This window comes from Aulonocara sp. 'chitande type north' Nkhata Bay, linkage group LG20 (genome assembly GCF_057382095.1).
Source record: "Aulonocara sp. 'chitande type north' Nkhata Bay isolate Kocher_YH1m ecotype deep benthic linkage group LG20, A_spYH_male_GT1.1, whole genome shotgun sequence".
Taxonomy (NCBI): Eukaryota; Metazoa; Chordata; class Actinopteri; order Cichliformes; family Cichlidae; genus Aulonocara; species Aulonocara sp. 'chitande type north' Nkhata Bay.
In genome coordinates this window covers 20,865,975-20,889,542 of record NC_141363.1, presented here as the reverse complement: position 1 = coordinate 20,889,542, position 23,568 = coordinate 20,865,975, and the positions used below count along the sequence as shown (strand labels likewise).

General features: G+C 44.1%; 1 protein-coding gene across 3 annotated transcripts in view; it reads left to right on the top strand.

The window, feature by feature from the left end:
• The window catches only part of snx21 (sorting nexin family member 21), a 38,769-nt gene extending 20,957 nt beyond the window's left edge, over window positions 1-17,812 (top strand). The window contains exons 1-6 of one of the 3 annotated variants that reach the window (XM_086277047.1): window positions 1,619-1,806; window positions 5,924-6,246; window positions 7,086-7,291; window positions 7,684-7,825; window positions 7,934-8,099; window positions 12,749-17,812. In XM_086277047.1, coding sequence (XP_086133173.1) covers window positions 5,955-6,246; window positions 7,086-7,291; window positions 7,684-7,825; window positions 7,934-8,099; window positions 12,749-13,253 — 1,311 coding nt within the window. In that variant the 5' untranslated portion in view covers window positions 1,619-1,806; window positions 5,924-5,954 and the 3' untranslated portion in view covers window positions 13,254-17,812. Of the gene's footprint in view, window positions 1-1,618; window positions 1,807-1,843; window positions 2,044-5,923; window positions 6,247-7,085; window positions 7,292-7,683; window positions 7,826-7,933; window positions 8,100-12,748 lie in introns of those variants that run through there. The other 2 variants (XM_086277049.1, XM_086277048.1) reach the window with 2 other exon arrangements.
• Window positions 17,813-23,568: the final 5,756 nt, after the last annotated feature.

Sequence of the window (23,568 nt, the reverse complement as noted above, 5' to 3'; positions counted from 1 at the left end):
TGCTCCTATTACCACTGAGACATTTTGTGCTTTATTCCTACACGTTTGCTCCACTTCTTCCTTCAGTGCCCTGTCCTTTACCCCATCCTCCTTATTTCTGATGTTACTGTCTGCTGGGATTGCCACATCTATCACAGCTGTGGCTTTCCGTTCCCTGTCAGTCACCACTGTGTGGTGGTTGGCCAGCAGCCGCCTCTCTGCCCAACAGGACCTCAGCCTGCTATTCTTTCTCAGCTGCCTTCTGATGTGTCTCCTATCAGGCCTTCTGCAGCCCTGATGCTCGTGCACACTATCCCAGCCACTTGGTTGTGCCTCTCGGCGTCTGCTGTTTCAGCTCGTATCCTACAGCCTGCTACTGTGAGCTGGACTCTCTCTGGGTCACTGTTGCACAGCATGCAGCTTGCATCCTGTGGTAGCTTGTGCTGTGGTAGACTCCTGTCTCAGTTTATCTGGTGCATAGGGGCCATGGTCAGAGCCTCTGCGATGTCCTTCAGGCCGGCTTATTTTAGCCACTTCCACTGTCTCTCATCCATCGGTCATCATCAAACATCAGAATTTCACAAAGAATCCCAACTTTTAGAGACTTACTAAACTGCCTGTTTTATTTCCATCAAACTGCTGTAGGACTTTTGAATTCAGTTTCATAAACACAAAGTTGAAACAAGTCATTCAACTTTCATAATTATCAAGATAGCGAGATCATTTACAGTTATTCTGGTCTCTGGTGTGTCTTAGCATCAGGAAGAATGAAAACAGTATTAGTGAGCAGGTTAGGAGGTCACTATCAGTCCTGTATACTTCATTCATACTTCATTCTAGGAGAATGAAAAATTAAGAAAATAATTGCTTGAAGTTCATTCGGTTATATGACCACAGACTCATCTCTACAGATTGTTGTGTACTGTTCTTCTTCTTTTGGTTGGTCCTTTTAGGTCTCCCTACAGCAGATCAACTCATCCATGAACCCCCTCTGAGGTTTCCCCTTTTCCTCCTGCCGGGCAGCTCCTCTTCAACATCCTTTGTCCAGTATATCCACTATCGCTCTCTGTGCATGTCCAAACCAACTTTGTCCCTCTGACATACTAATATTCTAACCTTGTCCATTGAATGCCTGAACATCTCCACCTCAGCCTCCTGTCTTTTGATCAGTGCCACCATCTCTAAACCACACATCACAACAGGCCTCACTACTGTCTTTTAAAACTTCCCTTTCACTCTTGCTCTTGCCTTGACACTCACTCCACCCTGCCTGCCCACACTCTCTGTTTCAGCTCTCTTGTGGACTTGCAGCTTAAATTATCAGCTCAAATAGCTGCTGCAGCCCTGGATAGATGCACTGTGACCCCTGTGAACAGAACGCTTCCAGTGTTGTGCCAAAAAGTGATTAAAGGTTGGTGGTAATTAATATAGAACCTGCCAGACACATCGCAAACATATCTCTCATAAATGATACGACTTTAAGTATATTAGACATAAAAGCACACAGAAATCTGTTTTTGGTAGTCCATCGCTTTGATCTCACTAATTGCGACGACTCAGTGAGCATGTAGCCCCCTCTGCTGGTCGGACCCGAAGAGTGCATGTCCTTATATGGCAGCTGCCCGATATCCAACCCCGGGCCGCCTCCTCCTGTAGGCTGCGGCGGGTGGACAGCCCCAGGAATAAGGATACAGCTAGTCAGCTGTGTGCGTGTGCGGAGCCCACAAACCCCGACAGGATCGTGCGACTCCCAGATCCCGACCCGCTGGGCTTCAAACTTTACTCTGGAGGAGCTGGTATGGAGTAAAAGGAGCGGAGGGAGTGCGGGTGAGTCCCGCGGAGCTCGGAGTTAATGAATCGGAGGTGGAGGAGCAGCTCGTGGAGTGTAAACAAAGTTTTCTGGGGTAGCTTGTTAGCTAGTTAGCCGTTAGCGCCACAGCCCAGTTGATGCAGTCATAAACAGGAATGTCAGCTTCAAATTAGAGGGCGGAGACTTAAACGTCTAATCCACGGTGCTCGGATAGATTAACAGGAGCTGTGGGAGTTTTCCGCTTGAGCTGCGGGGTGAGTTCGTCCAACCTCCGGAGAGCTAACTAAACGCGTTTATCGTGTGATGCTCAGTAACTTTGAACCCCCCGACAAGCAAAGCTGTTAGCTGGTTTGCTAACGTCACACTGCTGTGCGTGTTAGCCTCCACCTCTACAAAATACACATTTTATTACTGGTGTCCACAGCTGATACATACTTGTGTATTTAACGTTGTTTCTGGTGTTGACTACATAATAATTATCTGAGGCTTTCACGGACGTCACGTAAATTCTCTTTCCTCGTGCTTAATAGTTGTAAAGCGTATTCAAACTTGTTTATATTGTTAATAGTAATTGTTATAATTGTTTGTTTAGCTTTTTTTTTTTTTTGCGTAAAGATGCAGCCTAAAAGAATAGTAAAAGTAAAACAAACAAAAAGAATGAAAGAAGTAGAAAAAAGATTTGATCAAACAAAAATTAATTAAAAATAAAACTGATGGTGCCCCCCCCACCCAATAAATAAATAAACAAATAAATAAAAGTCCAATTTAAATACAATTAAAATGAAAAGTGAGCAGCAGACGAACAGATGTTAATCAGGATTCACTGTTGCTGTCACTCAACCAGCTGTCAGCTGAGTTGCTGACTCCCAGCTCTACAGGTTAAAGGTGTTTGTTCTTGTTTTGGTGGTTTTGGAATAATTTTAGAAGAACACCAAAACGGATAAATCCTAAAATCTTGTTAAACTCCTTTCACAAACAGCCCAGATATACATGTTACAGAATGCAGTCTTTAGCAGTGCATGTGACTCAGTTTACACAGCCTATCCTTTTTATGTGACATTTTATAATCCATCGACCTTTATTCAGCTGTAACTTTGTGTTTAGCACTTTTCTTTTACAATTCTTGTCTAAACTTTTTATTCTCTCTGTATGAAGATAAACACACCAAAGTAACAAACCAGTCTAATTTTCCATACGCTCTGATGCAGCCTGCTGGATGGCTTAGATAAAATGCATTACAGTTGATGTAATGCAAGCACAGGAGAATGCAAATGAAAAAGTATTTTTAGATTAGATAAACTATTTGAATCATACTGTTCAGCTGGAACAGGGAAGGGTTTGTGGCTTTATGGATCCACTATGATCACTAATGTTTCATCACTAGAGGTCAAATTGTTTATGAGCAGAGTCCATCTGCTGGTTGTTTTGTAGGTGATGTGGCTCTTTTGACTTCATCAGACAGCGACTTCCAGCTTCTACTGAAAGTAGCATTAGAATTAGTACTTCAGAGTCTAAGGCCATGGTTCTCAGTCAGAGTGCAGTGAGTCATCAGATGTGTTGAAAATGCAGAATTGGTGAGCGAGGCATCCTGAGGAAGTTCAGCAGGCCAAAGCCTGGCTGCAGGCTGACTTAGCAAATCGGTGCATTATTAATGTGTGACATGGTTTCCATTGAGAGGAGCTGCCAGCTCTGTAACTGGAGCCAGCTCAGCGGGTTTGTTTCACATGTGGATCAGTGTGTCTGCAGTCTCTTCCTGACCTGGATTCTAAAAGTGAGTGAATTTTATTTTTCCCTGTGGTGCTGATTCACAGTCCCAGACACAGAATAGAGTGATTTGCAAAGCAATTCAAGTCTGTGTTATAGAAAAATAACACAGAAAATAGTGCTGTTTTTGTCAAATAAATGCACTTTTGGAATTTGTTGCCACAATGTGTCAAATGAAATTGCAGCAAGAACATGTTTCGTCTTCTTTTAACAGCACTCTGTAAGAGTTTGGGACCCGAGGAGCCCAACTGATGGACTCAAATGTTTTTCCATTCGTGCTTCAGGGTTTCAGCTGCTCAGCTGTTCTGGGCCTCCTTTGCTGTATTTGTTTTTGTGTGTTGTTGTTTTGCAGTTCTTATGAGTGGGTCACAGATGTGGACTCTTAAAACTACAAGTCTAAAAAAGGAGAAAGAAGACAAGAATATACCATAACCAAATGTCTTGATGCACCTTCATCCAGGCAAGGACATCCCAAAAAGTTGAGACTGAAGAAGTCACTCCCACTGAAAACGCTACGTCCAGATGAACAGAATCTACTTGGGATACCAAAACATTCCTCAGAGATTTTGGTCTTTATTACATGACAGCAAATGGGTTCTACTTGACTGAGATCTGGTGACCGGAGGCTGTTTGAGTCCAGCGAACTCAGTGTCATGTTCAAGAAACCGGTGTGAGATGATCTGCGCTTTGTGCACTGCTGCTGTTGTGCATTTAAAGATGTTCTTCTAGGACCCTGCTCGTAACAAGTTGTTTGAGTTAATGTTGCCTTCCTGTCAGCTCAAAGCAGCGTGCTCCTTCTCTGATGCCATCATCAAGGCTTATTCTTCCACAGAGCGGCTGCTCACTGGATGTTTCATTGTAAACCTTGGAGATGTTTGTGCGTGCTTGGTTTGAAGTTTATCACTGCTTACTAGAGATGGACCGAGCCGATATTACGTATCGGTATCGGTCCGATACTGACGTAAATTACTGGATCGGATATCGGAGAGAAATAAAAAATGTAATCCGATCCATTAAATATCAAAAAAGCACCTCACAAAACTTGTGACACGGTGTAACTCGGCTCATAACCGTAGCATAACCGTAACTGCCTCTCTCCCTCTCCGGCTGCTACTTCAATCATGAAACTGATCAATGATCAGCTGATCGGCTTTTCTGTCGCGAGTCCGTCTCTCTTCTTTGCTTTTGGCCCACTTTGCACCTGAAAGAGGAAACCAGCGGCTGAACAACAGCAGCACGTTTAAGCTTGATCAGCTGTTGTTAGAATTTATTTAATATTACTTTCTACTCCAGGATCTTTTTCTACGTAGCTGACGGCTGGTAACTGTGCAGGGGCGGATCTAGCAAAGTTTAGCCAGGGGGGCCGATAGGGCATGAACAGGGAAAAGGGGGCACAGAGACATACTTTTCTTTCTTATTCTCATTTAAAATGTCGAGCTTTTAATAAATAATTATCTGAATCTTACACCCAAAGTTTTAATCTTATGTAAAATATATAGAAGTCCATTACTGTATATAGTAACTGTTAAGTCTAATATACCCTAGTAAGCTATAGTACTTTTTCCTTTGGGAACCATCTGTGCAGTCTGCAGTTCTGTTGAAGAAATTTGTTGAATCTATTTCATTATTCTTGAAAAAGAATTTATTTCTTCATTTTTTTTTCACACTGCATCAAATTAAAGTTGTTTACGTCGATTAAGCATCACGAGGTGGAGGGTGGGTGGTTCCCTATTTTTTTTTTTTTTTTTTTTTGCTGGGAGTTGGAACCCTATTAGTTAGGTTGCTTAATATTTCTGCTAAGTACTCTTTAAAATACCAGAATAGGGAGGATGGTGTAGGTTTAAGTTTATTAGATTGATCAGTATTGCTGAATTATGAAATATATTGGGTGCAGTGTATTTTTTTGCATACAGGTTTAACAGAAAGCTTTAGTGTTGTTGTTTATTTAAACTTGAGTATGAACTCATACAAAATGCAGCAAGATATTAAAAAACAGTTTTATTGATTAAAAAACACTATCAGATTCATATCGGTATCGGCAGATATCCAAATTTATGATATTGGTATCGGACATAAAGTGGTATCGTGCCATCTCTACTGCTTACTGAAATCGGTTTGTTGGCATGTGATTTGAACAGGCCTACCTAATGACGTGGCAGGTGAGTGTGTTTCTAAGTACAGCTTCGTTATCAATGCTACATATACATCTACATGCATGTAGATAGTTCATGCAAATGTATACAAATTACATGCAATGAAAACCTGTGCAAAACTAGAATGAAAAAACAAATGAAGCTTTAAAATAATATTATCAGAAGATGCTTTAATAAGTAATAGATAAAATGACCTTGTAATCTTCTATTTCTTTAGGCTCCTCCCCCTGTGGTGGCCTGGCAACATCATGGCGTCTCGGCTGTTGGACCGCCTGAAGCGCTCGCTGTTTAAAGATGGTCAGGGGCTGGAACCTGAGCAGGAAGAAGGTGGCGGGCTGGAAGAGGAGGCGTTCAAGCAGGATCGCTGGGAGGACGAGCTGGCGGAGGATGAGGAGTGTGTAACCGATCGGCTCGGAGGGATGCTGTGCTTCGACGGCACAGACGGCGGTCTGGAGGACGGAGCCGAGGGTGAAGGGTCAGGACAGGACAGCGACTCTGACTTCCTGGGAGAGTCGATGGAGGATGGTCCCAGCAGCATGGGTGAAGTGCTGTTCTCTCTTTTCACTCGATGGACCTCGAGCAAAAACATTTTAATGTCTGAATCTGATTGAAATCAGTGCAGATCAGCACTGATTCAACATCTGTTGAAATTCCTACATACAAGAATGACCCGAATGAGTATTCTTCAATACGGGGCGATCGTTGGGAGTTCGTCTTGTAATCGGAAGGTTGCCAGTTCGAGCCCCTCTCGGTCGTTGTGTCCTTGGGCAAGACACTTCACCCGTTGCCTACTGATGGTGGTCAGAGGGCCCGGTGGCGCCAGTGTCCGGCAGCCTCGCCTCTGTCAGTGCGCCCCAGGGCAGCTGTGGCTACAATGTAGCTGCCGTCACCAGTGTGTGGATGAGTGTGTGAATGGGTGGATGACTGGATATGTAAAGCGCTATACAAATATAGGCCATTTACCAATACTGTGGTTTGGTTCAAAGACTTAGCAGACATTGATTAATGATCAACAGCAAAGTCAGACTGGGCGGCTGTGACAGAGTTTATTTATCAGCTATCGATAGAAAGTAACAAAAGTTTACCCAGCGATGGAGCACACAACAACTCACAACCTAGCAGCCTGCAGTTAATACATACGGGGATGTTGTTCATAGTTGTACTTATGCTTTAGAGATGTTTTTATAGCTGAAACCAATTAACAGAAACTATAATCTAATGTAATATGTTAGCCAGCTCCATGGTTACAGCTCAGCAGCGTTGATCTCCAGCAGGGGAGCAGTTTAGCTTCAGTCCACTGGAGCTGAACTACACTCGAGGAAACCAGGACATGTTGTACTCCCTGGTCACCTGACCTGGCTTTCACCTGTCTTTTGTAGACACCAGTCCTGTGGGTATTTCCCCAGTGGGCCACTCCTCCTCTTCCTCCTCCTCCCTGCTGACTCGGCAGCTTCAGGAGAGCTGGAGGAGTTTGCGCGGACTCAGTGGAGGAAGCTCTGTGTCCTCTGTGAGATGGCAGACGGACAGCGTGTTGTTCGAGGTGACCGACGCCAGCGTGGTGCAGGACGGCTCCTCAAAATATGTGGTGAGTTGGCAAAGAGAAAAAAACTGTAACACAATAACCAAAACAGACATAAAAGCTTCAAATCCAGGCACTCTAGATTTGACAAAGGCCTTTAATTTATTGGTCTTAGGACAAACAAATCCACCGACAGGTATCAGCTTGTCCCTTCTTCAGGCTGCTGAAATACGAAGATGCCTACAGAGCAATTTGAGCTTCAGGGCCACAGAGAGCCCCTGACCCTTGTATCTTCTCTGTGTAAAGTGCTGGTGCACATCCATAGATTGGATTTGGATGCTCTGATCAGAGTCACGTATACGTAATAGTCTCTGATCCACAGGTGATGTTTTAAATGTGCCGTGGGACAGATCTGTGCGCCGTGGAGCTCAAACTTTCTGCTCTCCGTTTCTCTCCAGCTGTACACGATCCATGTGATCCAGTCTGGCGCGAGCGATAAGATTCCTGCCATCATCACGCGTCGGTACTCTGACTTTCGGCGCCTCCATGCCACTCTTCGCCGTAAACACGGCGAGCACATGGAGCGTTTCTGTTTCCCACGTGAGTAAACCTCATGTATGCTGTCTTACCTTGATGCTGTGGTTGTTACAGTGGTACAGGGAAGTAAGAACTTCATAAAACATGAATGTTTGGTTTGAACCTCCGCAGGAAGAAAACTCAGGAGGAACTTCACAGCAGAGACGATCGCTAAGCGGAGCCGGGCGTTTGAACAGTACCTGTCTCACCTGTGTTCCCTGCATGCCCTGCGGGGGGCGCTGTGTGTCCGTCAGTTCTTCTACTTAACCGACTTGGAGACTGGACAGCTGCTCATCAGGTAACTCTCATAAACCTCTGTCTCCTCACCTTTATCCGTCAATGTCAGTGTTGTGTAAGAAAACTTAACAGGAACAAAGTAAAATGATCAAAATGCTCTCAGTGCTGAAATGTTATACTGTTTCTATTACGCAGATAGTGAAACAGGCTAAAAAAACAAAGAAGGTATTTAATAGATTAATAAAACTTTGAGTTAAACTATTGAGTCATCGCCAATTTGTGCTCTGAAGCTAGCTACAGTGTTTGCGCAAATTAATTACACTGTGTGGTCAAATATTAGAGGAAATGTGTCCAACATGCACTCTTTGTTGATCAGTGTTGGGTCACTAGTCAAAAAAGTAATATATTACACATATTACAAATAACTAGGGATGGGTATCGGTTAGGTTTTATCCGATACCAGTACCAAACCGGTGCTCAAACGGTGCTCGAACCGGTGCTTAAAGAATGGAGAACACAAAATTGGTCCAAAAACCTCTCATGTTCAGCTGTTGTTTTGTAAAAAGATAACAATGTTAGCCTTTTCTGCAGCTATGGGGCATATATGGCATCACTCTTGGCTGGAAGCAGTGCTTAAACAATGGAAAAAACACAAACTTTGTCCAAAAACTTCTCATGTTCAGCTGTTTTCCACTTTTTCTTTGGTCATTTTAGCCTTTTTGGCAGGGTGAAGGGAGTATCTGCCATCAAACAAGAAGACAGCCGCATGTAGCTACGACGGTGTTTGCTAGTTCACCTTACCTGCATTAATGTAATAACGTGGTTAGCCTACTCAACGTAAATTACACACGAACAACATGAAGCTACTCACGCAGAGAAGAACGGCTGCTGCTGCATCATCATCCTCATCATTTCTGCTACACTGGCAGGGCTAGGGGCCAGGACTCTCCTCTTCGGGTTTTTGGAGGATGTTGCTAACTCCGGGTCCGACAACAGGCACCACACCCGCAGTAGATGTGCTCGGTGTGAGGTCTCGCAGCAAGCTATCAAATAGGGCGCATTTCTCGGCTTTTAACAAAACGCTATACGTCGCCAGGTGTTTCATCAGATTCGAGGTGTTACCTCCTTTGACAGTATCACAGTATCAGCTTAAAGCACTTGTTGCTGCTGAGTTTGCATCTTTTGCTGTGAAGTACAGCCAGACTTTGACCACTTCGCCTTGGTCATTTTTAATCTGTAGCTCTGCTCTAAAAGGACGTACGTACCTGGACCCGCCTACTACGCTCGCAAAGGTAAAATGATTGGCTGGAATCCAAAGTGTGTGACATCCGGATATTGGATGGTTACTACCGTTTATGTCAGAACAGGTGCCATCATGGCACCGGATACCGGTACCCATCCCTACAAATAACACTTTAATTTAAAGTAATGCAGTACGTTACTTGGTTACTAAAGGGAGATGATAATTCATCACATTTATAACATTACTTTCAGTTTACTCTGTAAAACAGCCTGAAACACATTGTGTCATAATTACCATTTAACAGTATAAACCTGAGGCTACAGCCCCCCGCACCAACACAAACCCATAATGTATTTAGTTATGAACAAAAAGCCGACAACACAAAACGAAGATGAAAACCAACACGAAGAGACTTTAAAGCCATCGTCACGGTGATTCAGGTAGAAACGAAGGCTGCAGCCTGACGGCTCATCCGTTTGTTATGCGATGAAGTTCAGCGGCGGCTCGCTTCACCGTGGTGCCTTGCATCACTCTGGGTTTTTGACTAGCTTAGCATTAGCATGCTGTCTGTGCAGGTGCTTTCAAAGAGTCGAAGTTGTGTTAACAGCATAATACAGTTGTTTCTGTCCTGGATACAGTTTACCATTACGTTCTTGCCCTTTTGTGCAATAGAAATAAAAGTTGTGTCCATCTCAACGCTGTAAACTTCTATTTTCCTTCTCCAGCAACTGAAATCAGCTGATTGCAGAGCAAATGTAAGAACCAATAAGCAGGATCGATAGGCAAGTAGACTAATAATTCCAACTAGGAAAGGTTCTCGATTGCCATCCCTACTGAGTACACACTCATACAATAACTACTTCGCTGCACTGAAACAAACATTGCTTCAATATCCTTTTTGATTCTAATGGTTGACTGTGGTTTACAAAATAAGCACCGTTTCCTTTAATTAGACTTCAAACAACCAATTGAGTCCACAAATTCATCAGGAAAGTGTTTACTGACGTCAACTATCAAGTGAAAATATCAAGATTTTGCAACTAAATGACTCATTTAAGACTCATTTAAAATGAGGCCATTTAAAAACAATGTGGATCCACATTTATTTAATTGTATTTATATAGCGCCAAATCATAACAACACTCACATCAACAAAGAAATATAGTGAGAAAACCCCAGCATTCAGATGACTCACTATAAGCAAGGACTTGGTGACAGTGGGAAGGAAAAACTCCCTTTAAAGAGGAAGAACCAGAAGGGGCAGCCGTCTGCTGTGACTGGTTGGGAATGAGGGGAAAGACACAAGACAATAGAGTAACTGTGGAAGAGAGCCAGACTGTCCATCTTTTATATACAGTACATGCATAATGCTTTGGTGACGAGTGTTTCCTCAGGGAGTTTCAATTTTTGTTTATAGGTTTGGCTTTTTTTCAACTCTGTAACCATAAAGAAACAACTATAAATGATATACAGAACAAATTTAGCGTATGCCTTAAGGCAGGGGTGGGCAAACGTTTCAGGTAAGAGGTCACATTACGTTTGAAAATTTGACAGGCCAGCACCAGATGCATACTGTACATATCAAACAGAAGCCTAAAAAGGCCTTACAGTGACAAGTCAGACTCCCACGTAGCTTGTGCCTCTCGATGACCCCAACACGCTGTCGTACAGGTCCTCTCCACCCATTTTCCCCTTTAGGAAGGCCAAAAACTCCTCCGTTATCCCAAAATTGTCATTATTCCCATCCATTCTATACATCCAATTTCTTGCGCTTATCCGGGGCCGGGTCGCGGGGGCAGCAGAGAAGCCCAGACCTCCCTCTCCTCAGCCACCTCCTCCAGCTTATCCGGGGGAACACCAAGGCGTTCCCAGGCCAGCCAAGAGATATAATCTTTCCAGCGTGTCCTGCGTCTGCCCCGGGGCCTCCTCCTGGTGGGACATGCCCGGAACACCTCGCTCAGGAGGTGCCCAGGAGGTGCCCATCCTTGTCAGATGCCCGAACCACCTCAGCTGGCTCCTTTCGACTTGGAGCAGCAGCTGCTCTACTCTGAGCCCCTCCCGGATGGCTGAACTTCTCACCCCATCTCTAAGGGAGAGGCCAGCCACCCTTCGGAGGACACCCATTTCCACCGCTTGTATCCGCGATCTCATTCTTTCGGTCACTACCCACAGCTCGTGGCCATAGGTGAGGGTAGGGACGTAGATCAACCGGTAAATTGAGAGCTTCGCTTTTACACTCAGCTCCCTCTTCACCACGACGGACCGGTGCAGCGTCCGCATCACTACAGCTGCAGCACCAATCTGTCTGTCGATCTCCCGCTCCCTTCTCCCATCACTTGTGAACAAGACCCGAGATACTTAAATTCCTCCACTTGGGGCAGGGTCACGTCCCAGACCCGGAGTGGGCACTCCACCCTTTTTTCTGGCTGAGGACCATGGCCTCAGATTTGGAGGTGCTGATTCTCATTCCCACTGCTTCACACTTGGCTGTGAACCTTTCCAAGGCAAGCTGGAGGCCCTCACCTGATGAAGCCAACAGGACCACATCATCTGCAAAAAGCAGAGATGAGATCCTGAGACCAACGAAGTGAAAGCCTTCCGCCAACTTGGCTACTCCTAGAAATTCTCATTTCTAGTCATTATTCCCATTGTTTAAAATTCAAAGCTGAGCGGTGTCTCTACTTTCGTCCAGTGCCAAAGAATACAACTCTGCTTTTTGGTTTAGCTCACTAGCTAAGTCTTCATCAGCTAGCTCAACACAGTGAGTCACTGTCCTGCGTGATAAGCTAATTTTTTTTCTAATTTGTTCAACATCCCTGGACGCACTCTTTGAGAAACTGCCCTTGCTGGTATTTGCTAATTTGAATGCCAGCAAACAACTTTGTGCTTGATTCTTGGATGGCACTTTGTCGGCTAAAAATGTTTTGCTGATTCTGCAAACTAGCTGCCGACCCCGTTCTTGCATTGACCGGTTGTTAGCATTATTAGCATGCTTGGTGGAAATGTGACAGCTGATGTTGTATTCACATCTAGACATACATCCTTTGACTGAGGTGAAAAAGTATAAACACTCACACTCGATGTTTCTTTTCTTTTCTGAGCATGAGACCACAAATCACTGCGCCTAATGCGCCATCTGGTGGAACGCCAGGCATTACAGGACAAGGTCAAATGAATGCAGTCATAATTATCATCTGATTTGGGCAATTCTGTGCTAATCTTCGGCAGGCCAGATTAAAAAGACCAGGATGTGGCCCACAGGCCGTAGGTAGCCCATCCTGCTTTAAGCAGAACTCTGTTAGTCCAGGACAGAACAGCGCACCTCAACATCTCCTTAGCTTGATGCTTATTTCTAAATGTACTGTAAGGATAATATTAGCTTTTCTTGTGCATTTCTTGAGTTTCATTATTTATTGAGCGGTTTGCCACTGAGTGTTTCACTGTTCAGTTTGTCTTGTTTCGTTGAGGGCGGGACGTTACCAGGATGCCTTGGGTCCTCTGCTCAATGCCAAGAGACTGCAGCAGAAACTGGGATGGGCAAGTTTCTATGACAACCAGACTCAGGCCCCTCCTCCAACCTCCTCCCATTGGTTCTTCACCCTGGTGGGACTGTCGAGCTGTTTCCAGCAGGTGGACCAGCTGGAGGAGGCTCGAGATCACTGTGACCACGCCCTGCGTGTTCTCACCCCCACAGAAACTCAGACTAACACAGAGGATAAGCCCCTCCCACCTGACAATAAGCCCTTCCAACCGTCGGAGACATCGCGTCTGGATGACGACAGGCCACACCCCTTGCTGTTGCCGCTGTTACGAGTGATGGTTCGGCTGTCGTGGCAGACGGGAAAAGACAAGCGACAGTGGGAGGAGCTTCTGCAGCATCTGGAGGAGCGGTGGGTGGGGCTAGACAATCATCCAACCATCAAAGAATTTCTGGTTAAACACAACCTGCAGGATGGCGAGGGTGAGGGCTAAAGAGCGCGCACGCTGCAGAGGGCAATCAGTACGGTACGGGTCGAGTGTTAGAGCCACTGCAGGGGAAACAAAGCCGAGATTTTCAAAATAAAATCTGAATGTTTTGAGTAATTTTAGTTTTATTTCTAATAAAAAAAAAGTTATTAAAGGGAAAAAAGTTTCACCTATAAAATCTGCTTTTTAATGTTGTGACGTTGGGCATTTTAATGTGGGATTGGAGGCAGCCTCAAGTGGCCGTTAGAGGAACTGCAGCTGTTCACACGAGTTTGGTTTCAGTAATAAAACCAAAAACATTGTTCTGAAAAAGAGTGATGTTAATGTAATGAAAGAGTAGGCCTCAGTAAATATCTGGTGGAAAGAAGCAAATCACAGAAGCTTGATTACAAAATGACGGAGCTGATGAGACTGAAGGACAGTTCACCTGAAACTCGGCCAGTTCAAAATCTCAGTTTTTATTCCCCCTGACAGCGGCTGTAATACTCTGAGTACTAATGGATCAGTCAAGGGTTCAGTCGTAATTTCAAAGCCTTAAACTAGTTCAGTGGTCTTTGTAGGTCCGATGCTTCACATGAGTTTTGTTCTTAACCGTGACTCCTCACAGGATTTCTAAAACAACAGCCTGTTATTCTACTTCAAGAGGAACTTCTACAATATTTAAGACTTTTCTTTTTCAAATAAATTTATTTTGAAAATTTGATCCAGTCGAAGAAAAAAAAGTGTCCACATCACATTTTCAGAGTTACAATCAATGAAACTGCAGAAATGTTTCGTAGAAACGTGAGGAGCACAGATTAAGAACAAAGCTCCAAGAAGGAAGCAGAGGAAGGAGAAAAGGCTGCCTCAACAATCACGTTTCACTCTGTGACTCTGAGGAGGGAAAACACTTACAGTTTTAAAAGTCCTCTGACTTCCTACTAAAAGGTTTACTGATGATTAACAGTGTTACATATTGCAGCATTTAAAAGGGAGCAAACGGTGCCGAATGTAGAGACTCCGTGAATCTTGTGGACGATGCACGACGGGTTCAAGGCGCCTTTAAATGTTTCACAGCAGAAAACTTTGATTGTATTTGAGCTCTGATGAAAACCACAAGACGAGCGACACACGTGCAGAGCGCGTCCTGCAAAAACAAATGACAGTCAAACTTTAGTATCCATCTATAAATCGATATCGGTAAGTGAGGCGGGGCTTTCTACTCATGTTGAGCACTCAGAGGCTCCAGGCCTCATTCACCCAGTCACGCACACATTCATGCAGTGCTTTTATTCAACACTCAGCCATCCCATATTACTCTGCTTATCCACTCGCTCTCGTGTTCGGCTGCTGTGGCGTTGATCCGACTGTGCCTGTAAATAACAGTACTGTGGCGCACTGAGCTGAATTTATGTTACTGCAGTAAATGACTAGAATAGGTCTTTAGGTCATTTTAAATATATTTATATTCTTAAATGTTTTGTTTGTCATGTTTTATTTCAAATGGAGCCTTTCGCGTTCCTCGCACTGAGGAATTCAGCGTCAGACGCTGTCACACATCCCTGCTAATATATACGCCTGTTTCTCTTATTCCTGCATATAAATCAGTCACGTTCACCATATTATCAAACTGTGTCCGGTGTGGGTAAAGCTCACAGGGCTGAGCAGGTGGATCATATGGCTTAAGGCTGTTGCAGAGGCCCGGGCTTTAATCCATCCAGAGGCCTTTCACGGTTCCCCCCGTCCTTTCTCTGTTGTTGCAACACAATAAAAACTAAAATCACCAAAAATATACTTTAGAAAAACCCTTTTTTGGTTGCAGGGTTAAAAAATATAGGCACCACGTTATCTGAAGGTTCTGTTAATTGATGGCTGAACTTGACAGTTGAGCTGGATCCATGATCAGTGTCTCAAGTCAATTAAAAAATATATGCATGTTCAAAACAAGATCTGTGGCACACTAAGTGTACATTATTCAGACAGTGCTGCAGGTGAGCATCCTGCTAACTCATTTAGTGCTTTAAAAGGTTGATTGAATGAATATGATAACATGTAAGGCCTTATTTATTTATTTTTTTTAGAAAGAGTGAAAGTATTCAGTGCCTTTCTAGATTTTAACGAGGTTGTGATCCACCTGTGCACCAGGAATAAAGGGAATTGTGAGTGCAGGTCAAACAGGAGCTGCAGAAACTCCACAGCGCACCTGTAAAGACCTGAGCTGTGACACAGTCGCGCTCACACTGAGCCTGCTCTGTGTGTGTCTGCGTTATTTACTCTTTGTGAGAGAGCTTTCATTTCACAGCTGAGGAGTAAAGCGACTTACTTGCACGTGTTTTCCTCCACCTGCACCGTTTCCACCTGCAGTGGAAAATTTCAGCGGAAAGCTTTGCCTGCTGCCGGTGCGTCACATATTCAGCGGTTAAAGAGGCGTTAAATGAGAAACGCTGTTTATCTGGAGGAACACTTAGCGCCTCTCCTCCCCCCACACAGCTCTCACAGCTTCGCAGTCATTCGAAGTAAAATCTGCGTGCTTTTTTACGTGGATGCGGTTACTGTGGAGACCGGCCCGAGTGGACGGCCACACGAGACAAAAATAGACGCGAGGAGCTGGATTTACATCAGCAGGAGAAATGTCAGACAGGACTGATGGATGGAGAGGAAAACAGGTGATTAATAATGAGGGACTAAGCAAAGTTGCCAGCGCCGTGATTTTGGGGCTGAAGGTTGGACACTGCACACGTAGAGATTTATGCACTTACTGTGTCACCTGTCATGTAGAAAAGCTGCTGATTTGTCAGATGTGAGTGCTGCAGGATCACAGTACATGTTCAGTATTATGCAGAGTTCTGTTATATCCAGCTGTTCTGCCGCACTACAGAAACCCTGCAACGCTCTCAGCTTCACTTTCTCATCTAATCTGGTAAATGTCTGTCTGTGTGCAGCACTTTATGCTTCTCTTTATGCACTCAGGACCATCAACCCTGTGATGAGTGCAGGAGCAGCTCTGGCTCCTGAGCTCCCTCTATACTGAAGGTAGAGTCAGAGAGGCCACTGCAGAGGAAGCGTGTATACTGGAGACTATGCACAGTTAGGCAGTTTCTCACTTCAGTTGTGTTAGCTGTGACCGTTACACAGTAACTGTCAGCCTGCTCTGGTTTCATACACACCACAGTAACCACAGGGCATCGAGGGGGGTCAGTGCATTCACACCCCGACTGTGAAATACTGTCAGACGATGCTAGTGCTACAGAAGCATGTGCAGGGCGTCCTTCGGTCTCAGCGCGTCTTTGAACGTAGGGCCGCTCCTGCAACTAATGATGATCTGAGTAAACCTGAACCCAAGTGACTCATCAAAAAGCAAGAAAACACTTGGAACAGTTAAATCTGGTTTGATGTCCACACAGCTGAGCCGAGTGTTTTAGTGCATCGCTCTCTGATATTTCAGTTTGAGGAAATGAGCGGCAGTGTGTCAGAATAAAGTCCTGCAGGATGCTTCGTGGGGCTGTTGTCTGCCTTACTTTCCACCTCACATGTGTGCAGTTTCCCAGCACAGAAGGAGAAGAGTGGGTTGAACCAACTAATAACTCTAGTGCCGGACGTCCTTATTTTGAAGAGCTGTTCAGGGACGGCAGAGGAGTAAGTGATTTTAACCCACTTCTTACTTTCAGTTTAAGCAAAAAGGACTTTCTGAGAGGTTCAGCTGAGATTGTGGTTTGGGTTCAAATATGCTTCTTTGCTGCATTGAGGCTGCACAGTGCTTTAGATGAACACTGTGCAGCTGCAGGTTCTGCAGGATCTGACAGCTTCAGGGCATTACACAAAGCACCTTTCTCTCTGCTGATCTCACAGCTGATTGGTTTAGACCAAAAATGTGGAACGTGGTTTCCCCTCTCAGCCTCTGCAGCTCTCCATAGCTGCTAGCTGTCTGTTAATAACAGATGACATTATCATTATTTTTATTTTTACATTACAAAGCCAGTCTGTGCAAAAAATATGAAAGTCCTCCACCCGGAGTACTAGTTTCTGGAAGGTCACACCTGATTTCTGTTTTCTTGTTTTTGTGTCTTTTAACCTGAGCTGCAGTTTGCAGTGAGAGCGTTTCTGTGTTTTGTGACACTGACGTGAAAATGAAAACAATCATTTGAGCTGTTAATCGCATGAAATGTGAAAAACTGCAGTTACTCTAAATGTGTCTCCTGCTCCTCGGCCAGCTTGATGAATTTTTATTTTAACGGTGTTATTTGGGCTAAAGCTGACGCAGACACGTCACAGATGTTTCTAATGGTTTGAAAATGCACTTGTTGTGTCAGATGTGCAGTTTTCAGTGCAGACTGTGTGTATCCCACTTTATGCAAGCGCAGAAACACGTGGAAGAAATCTGTGCGTGGGGAGGCTTAGCGTGGATCTTTTGGCCTTTGCAGCAGCACTTCATCGTAGAGCTTTATTCAAGTTTATTTTCTGGAATATGTTTGTTACAAACTGCAGATCATGCCTTTGTTTTTCTTCATGTGTGCATCTCTGAGATGATTCTATTCTACTTTATTATAGTAAGAAATGTGAAGATCTTGACAGTTGTATAAAATTATAATAAATATATATTTTTCTTTTACTAGATGATGTCTTGTTTTTATCTATATGCCCTGAAAGCAAACTGATGATGTTACCTACTGACCGAGTCTCCTATCAATCATTTCTTTAGGTGACCTAATGTAACGCGTTTCCAAAGAGCTTGTTGTCATATAACACATGTTTAGCTTCATCAGTTTGCTCGGGCACCCATAAATTTTCAGCGGGGTCAGGTGACTCTGGAGCAAAGTCTGACAGTCAGCACTCCTTTTCCTTCTTTGGGGTTCAAGTAGCTTTTCCTAGATAAGGTGTTTTAGGCTCCTTATGCTGGTGGGTTAAGAATCCTCCACAAAGATGTAAACCAGCGAGAGAAAGTATCCAGGAGTGATGGACAGGAGGTGAAATCTGGAGCCAAATAAACTTTTAAAACAACATTTTAACTTAAAAGGACAAGATTTCATTTGTTAAATGTTAAAATTAGACGAGAATTTCCACTGTTGATAAAAGGAGTTCAAGTGGATCAAAAACATTCGTTCGTGTGGAAAACGACACTGCTGCCAAATCAAAGACACTCTGGGCAACAAGAGCCTGGAAAGAAGGCTGTTACCTGAGGAGCAACACTGCACAACAAGCGAGTGTAGGTCTGCAGGGAGGTGGCGCAGAGGGTGGAGCAAGTCTCTGAAGGATGTGGTTGATGTCCTTTACCCGTAGAAACCTTCAGTCGAGCCTCGATCCCACATCGATGAAGCCTCTGTGACGCTGCACTCAGGTCTGCACAGTCAGCAGTTTGTCCTCATAACAGGTGAGCAACGGCTGCAGGTTCAATCGAGCTTCTATGAGTCAGGTAAATCCATTAGTTTCATAGGGGCGTGGCCAAACCACCGCTCCTTCCAGAAGATTTGTTGCAGTGGCCGCTCCGAATGCAGGTGAGTTTAATTCAGGTGTTCTCAGGCGTTTGGATCCTGCTGTAGGATTTCTTTGTTATCTAAGCCAGAGCTGTTGAATGCAGATCGCTGACACGGCAGACTAACATCTTTGAAATTACAAAGTAAAACATTTTGCTGTGGCTGTCGTCGTCGGTGACTCTACAGTGTGACGGGATGCGAGCAGGTGGGAGGGTTTCTGAGAACATGAGATGGGTGCGTTTGTGTTTGGCAAAATGAGATTCAAAGGCAAACACAGAGGTCACAATATGAGCCTGACTGTGTGCTGAGCTCATCCTAATGTAGTCCAGGTGAGTGATTAGACGACGAAGAGCTAATCACTCACTCGCAGCTGAGGATGCAGCTGGAATTGGTAAGCAGCCACACCTCTGAGAGGACGCTCAAACAGGAAACCCGTCCACCCACACAGAGGTGGCGGGACGGCATCGAAGACACGCAGCGTTTCCTTTTGGGAGCTGATGCAGAGCACTTTAATCACAGTGACAAAGATCTCTGCCTCTGACGCACCTATTGCAGGATTCAGTCATACGTTACTTTAACAGCACGGTGTTAGCTTTATCTCAGTCTGCATACTCAGACACTCACTTTTTATTAGCCATAAACAAAATAAGTGAAATGAGGTTAGGGCTTGAAATTGTGAAACAATTTTCCAAAACAAACAACATTTAAATTTCAGATGTGTCAAAAATATTATGGCCTTGAGTTTGTGTCTTTATTCTACTTTAACCTATTGTCTCCCATATCTCCTCAAATATATCCAAAGTTTCCCGTAACGGTATGGAGAGTGTATGTAACCCATATGTGCAAAAAGTTTATTCTGCTGTTGGACCTTTGATATCATCAGACACACAATATGGCCGTGACCACAGAAACCTTACACGCCTGATGTTTTAAACCTTGTGTCTGTGAGGGGCAGCCAATCAGAAGAAAGCTGTTTTAGGCAGATGAACTGAAAGGATGCACCAAAGCTCGATATAAGATATGCAAAGCTGCTTGGTTAGAGTCCAGGAGTAAATACGTGGAGCTGCACATGAACAGAGCGGGTCCCCTTTAACGATGGCGGCAGTGATGCCTCCTGATGACCAGCAGAGGTCGCCCTCTCCCAGCACATTTAGTCATGATGACGCAGTTGGCTTTGAGGTTCCTCAGATCCTCTGATGGAGGAGTTTGCTCAGTGTGAAGTACATCGCGGGCAGTTGTGTGTGGCAGCTGTGCGGGGGTGAAACAGTTGGACGGTGCAGAGCGTGCAGGAAACGGACCCGCTCTCAGATTCAGCCCAGGTGGCTCGCTGCTGCTTTTCTCTGCACAGCTGACGACTGTAAGCTGTAAATCAGGCCTGTGCGAAACATTACCATGGTGACAAGGCCAAGAGCTGAGAGCTCAGCTTCTGTGGAAACACCAGTTGCTATGGCAACGGTCAGAGCAGGAAAGAAGCGCCAACATGGCCGTCGATGGAAAGCGTCACGTCCGAACTCGGAGCGCGGTCACAGCTAGTTTTTTTTCTCGCCTCGCAACGAATGAGGGGAAAATGAAAGAAATCTCAGTGACACCTGTGACTGTGTGAAGCTGAGCGCTGGCTGTCATGGAAATAACTCATTTGGTACAGAAAGGGTTTCACTGGTCTGCTTCAGACTAAAGAGGCTCTTTGTGGTCAGTTTCCAATCCTCATGTTTGTCCCGGGACGAGAGCTGCTGATCCTCAGTGGGAAACAAATCATTTTAGCTCCCTTCCAGCTCCTGTAGTTCTACTCTGTTTCTGATTGGTTGCCCTTCATAAACGGAAGGTTTGAACAACAGGTCTGTGGGGCTTCTTCGCTCAAAGCTTTATGTTTTCATTCTAGAAATTCACAGTGTGGCTTTGCATTACTCACCGTTGGAAGAAATCCTTACTGTGCCTGTGAGCTGTGCTTGAAGACGGCACAAAGAAATGAGCTCATCGTGTTCAGCAAAGCTTGCTTGTAAAGCCTTGAGCTGAGCGTTTTCACCTTTGTTACTAACAGAGATGGGCAGTAATCCGATTACTTTTTTTCAAGTAATGACTAAAGTAAGGGATTACTAATGCAAAAAGGTAATTAGATTATGGTTACTTTCCCGTGAGCACGCTGCGTTACTGCGTTACTAAAACCGTGATATTTTTTTTTGCGAGAGTGTCTCATGACAGTGACGTAAGCGAGTGCGACATTTGTGGCAAAAGCTGTGTGCAGATCAACAATGGATCATATATCGAGTGCGGGAGAGAGTATGAGCGTGCAGCGTTGAAAGCGTGGAAGTTCTGACCTTACTTTGAGTTTGATTCCATAAAAAGTGACAAAAACATTAGCGTCCGCTGTTCGAAGAAAACTTCTTTTTACAGCTAAAAAACCCTAAACTTCACTGACATGACGGCTGTGACACACCTGCACCAGGGCAAACCTCCGCCTGCCTCACTCCTGCTTTACAGGTGAAAATAGAGCAACAGGACCGCTAGTCTTTGATGTTATTTAGTTTCTGCTGTGTTTTACTTGCATCTATTTGAAAGACTGAGTGTAAACACAAAAAACTTTTATTTTATGTGCTGGAATGTGCAGAAAATAGGTTTAAATGTTAAATTAATTTCTTCCAGTCAGAGAATGTTGCAGATAATTTAATATTTGCTTGATGCATAAAGTTAAAAGATTAAAACTAATAAAACAAGTTTTAAAAAGAGACTTTTCCATTTGATTACATTTTATATGATGATTATGCAGAAAAAGTAGAATTGGGATTGATCTGTCGCTTCATTACCTATTCAGGGTGTAAATCGTGTTGTTAAAAAGTAACTAAGTAACTAATTGCTTTCAAAAATAAGTAATCAGTAAAGTAACAGGATTACTTTTGGGGGGAAGTAATCAGTAATTAGTTACTGATTACTTTTTCAAGTAACTTGACCAACACTGGTCACTAAAACCAGGTGTTACAGGTGAGACAGATCTGACAAACTACAGATCCCTGCTTGGTAATCACATGTTAAATACCCAGACATCGGGTCTTTGGTGCTGCTGTAGTAGGTTATGCTAAGGTCATTCCCATAGTGAAAAAGAGGGCCATCATAGGGTCTGACGCTGGGTCCAAGCCCTGATTCAGTCAGGGTGCTGTTGCCTATCCTGTAGAGGTCTGTACATCCCCCCATGGTTTCCTCCATCCTCTTGAGACTCTGCTATGAGACAAAGCAGGCTTATCTATCTGTGTCAGAAAATAAGGAAAAGAGGAACAGGATGGAATCCAGTCTTCAAGTCTGACATCATTAGCCATGCCTGGGCCCAAACTCTGCTGCAGGGCCCTAAGTCTAACGATCACTGCGGCATCACAGAGTTAAAAACTGTCTAAATCGTTTCATCTGTAATAAAATGATCAGCGTTGCTGCTTTACCAGGTGTAACAATTAAGTTTAACATCCATGAAAACTGAATTTATGAAATTTAATGGAGTTAGAAGTTAGCAGGAAGTTAGCTCGCTAGTTTACACCTAAACATTTCATACCATGTTCTGACTGAGAGATTTCTGAAACAAATTCAAACGTACAGCTCTGCTATCACTTTGACATAAATGAAGACAGGAAGGTAAACAGCAGTGACGTTTGTAGTGTTACTGAAGTTGGGCTAGCTGGTATATAATGACGTGCTATGTGATTGCTAGCGACACAGCTACGTTAGCATAAACAGTGAAGCTGGAGGACGAAAACTAACTTTTTCCCACTGGATAAAAGTTAACATGAGGGTTCCCGATGGTTAGGGACAAATGCAATCGCATGGCAGGAAGCTGTAAACGGGCCAAACTTCAGTCGGGAGAACAACTGAGATAATCCATCCACAATACGAGGTTAGTCATTCATATACTGCTGCATGGGCTGGGCTGTAAGGTTTTAAAAACTAAGCTTTAAAATGATTAGCGGTAATAAAAACCTAGAGAGGCCGACTGTGATCACTGACTGTTTTTAGGGGCTTGTTGAGATTAAATAGAACAAGATACAAAACATTAAAGCATGTTAAAAACACAACAGCCTTATTAAATGCAGACTACTTTGGGCCCGGAAGCAGGATTCATCACGTCATCACTTAAAGACCGGATAGGTTCTCATTTAGGGAGAATTGCAAAACTCGTAACTCCTCCCACCTGCAACTCATCATAAGAAATTAGTTGTGTTTCTGTATTTGACTGCAAACATAAAGATGGGCAGCAGAGAGCAGGGTCCAGCTCATCAACATATCATCTAAACCTGGTTCGCCCCAGAGGAAAAGGCCACGTCCAAAACATTTGTCCACACTATTCACTTAAAACTTAAAGACACACAACTCACAACACGCATGTTTAAATGTTCACAGTTTACTGACATTTCTTTACAGGAGTTCTGGGTGATCGATCAAACCAGCAGAAATCTCTCACAGCTGCAACAGTTTCACAGACATCATGATTCAGATTTTCTGTCACATTTGTGAGGTCACAGGGTTCATGAAAACACAATCTGAAAAAATAATCGACACCGTCTCGTCAGTAGTTCATCACACATAAACTCGCTTCCTGACGTCACGCAGACACGACCTGAGCACCAGGCGTTACAGTGCAGTTGTGCAGAAGGATGCAGTCCCTCAGAATCAACCTGCCACAGACTGCAGTGAGAAGTTTGGCAACACGACCTCAGATTATTGCACACAAAATCGGCGAAGATGCATGAACAGATTCGCACAACCTGAAGAACATGAAGGGTCATTTACTCTCTAACCGCAATCCTCAAAATGTGCTGAAGCATACTTTGTGTTTAAAAGAATTCACCAATAGCCACTAAATAAACAGTCAAACATTTGTGGAAATTTGCTCA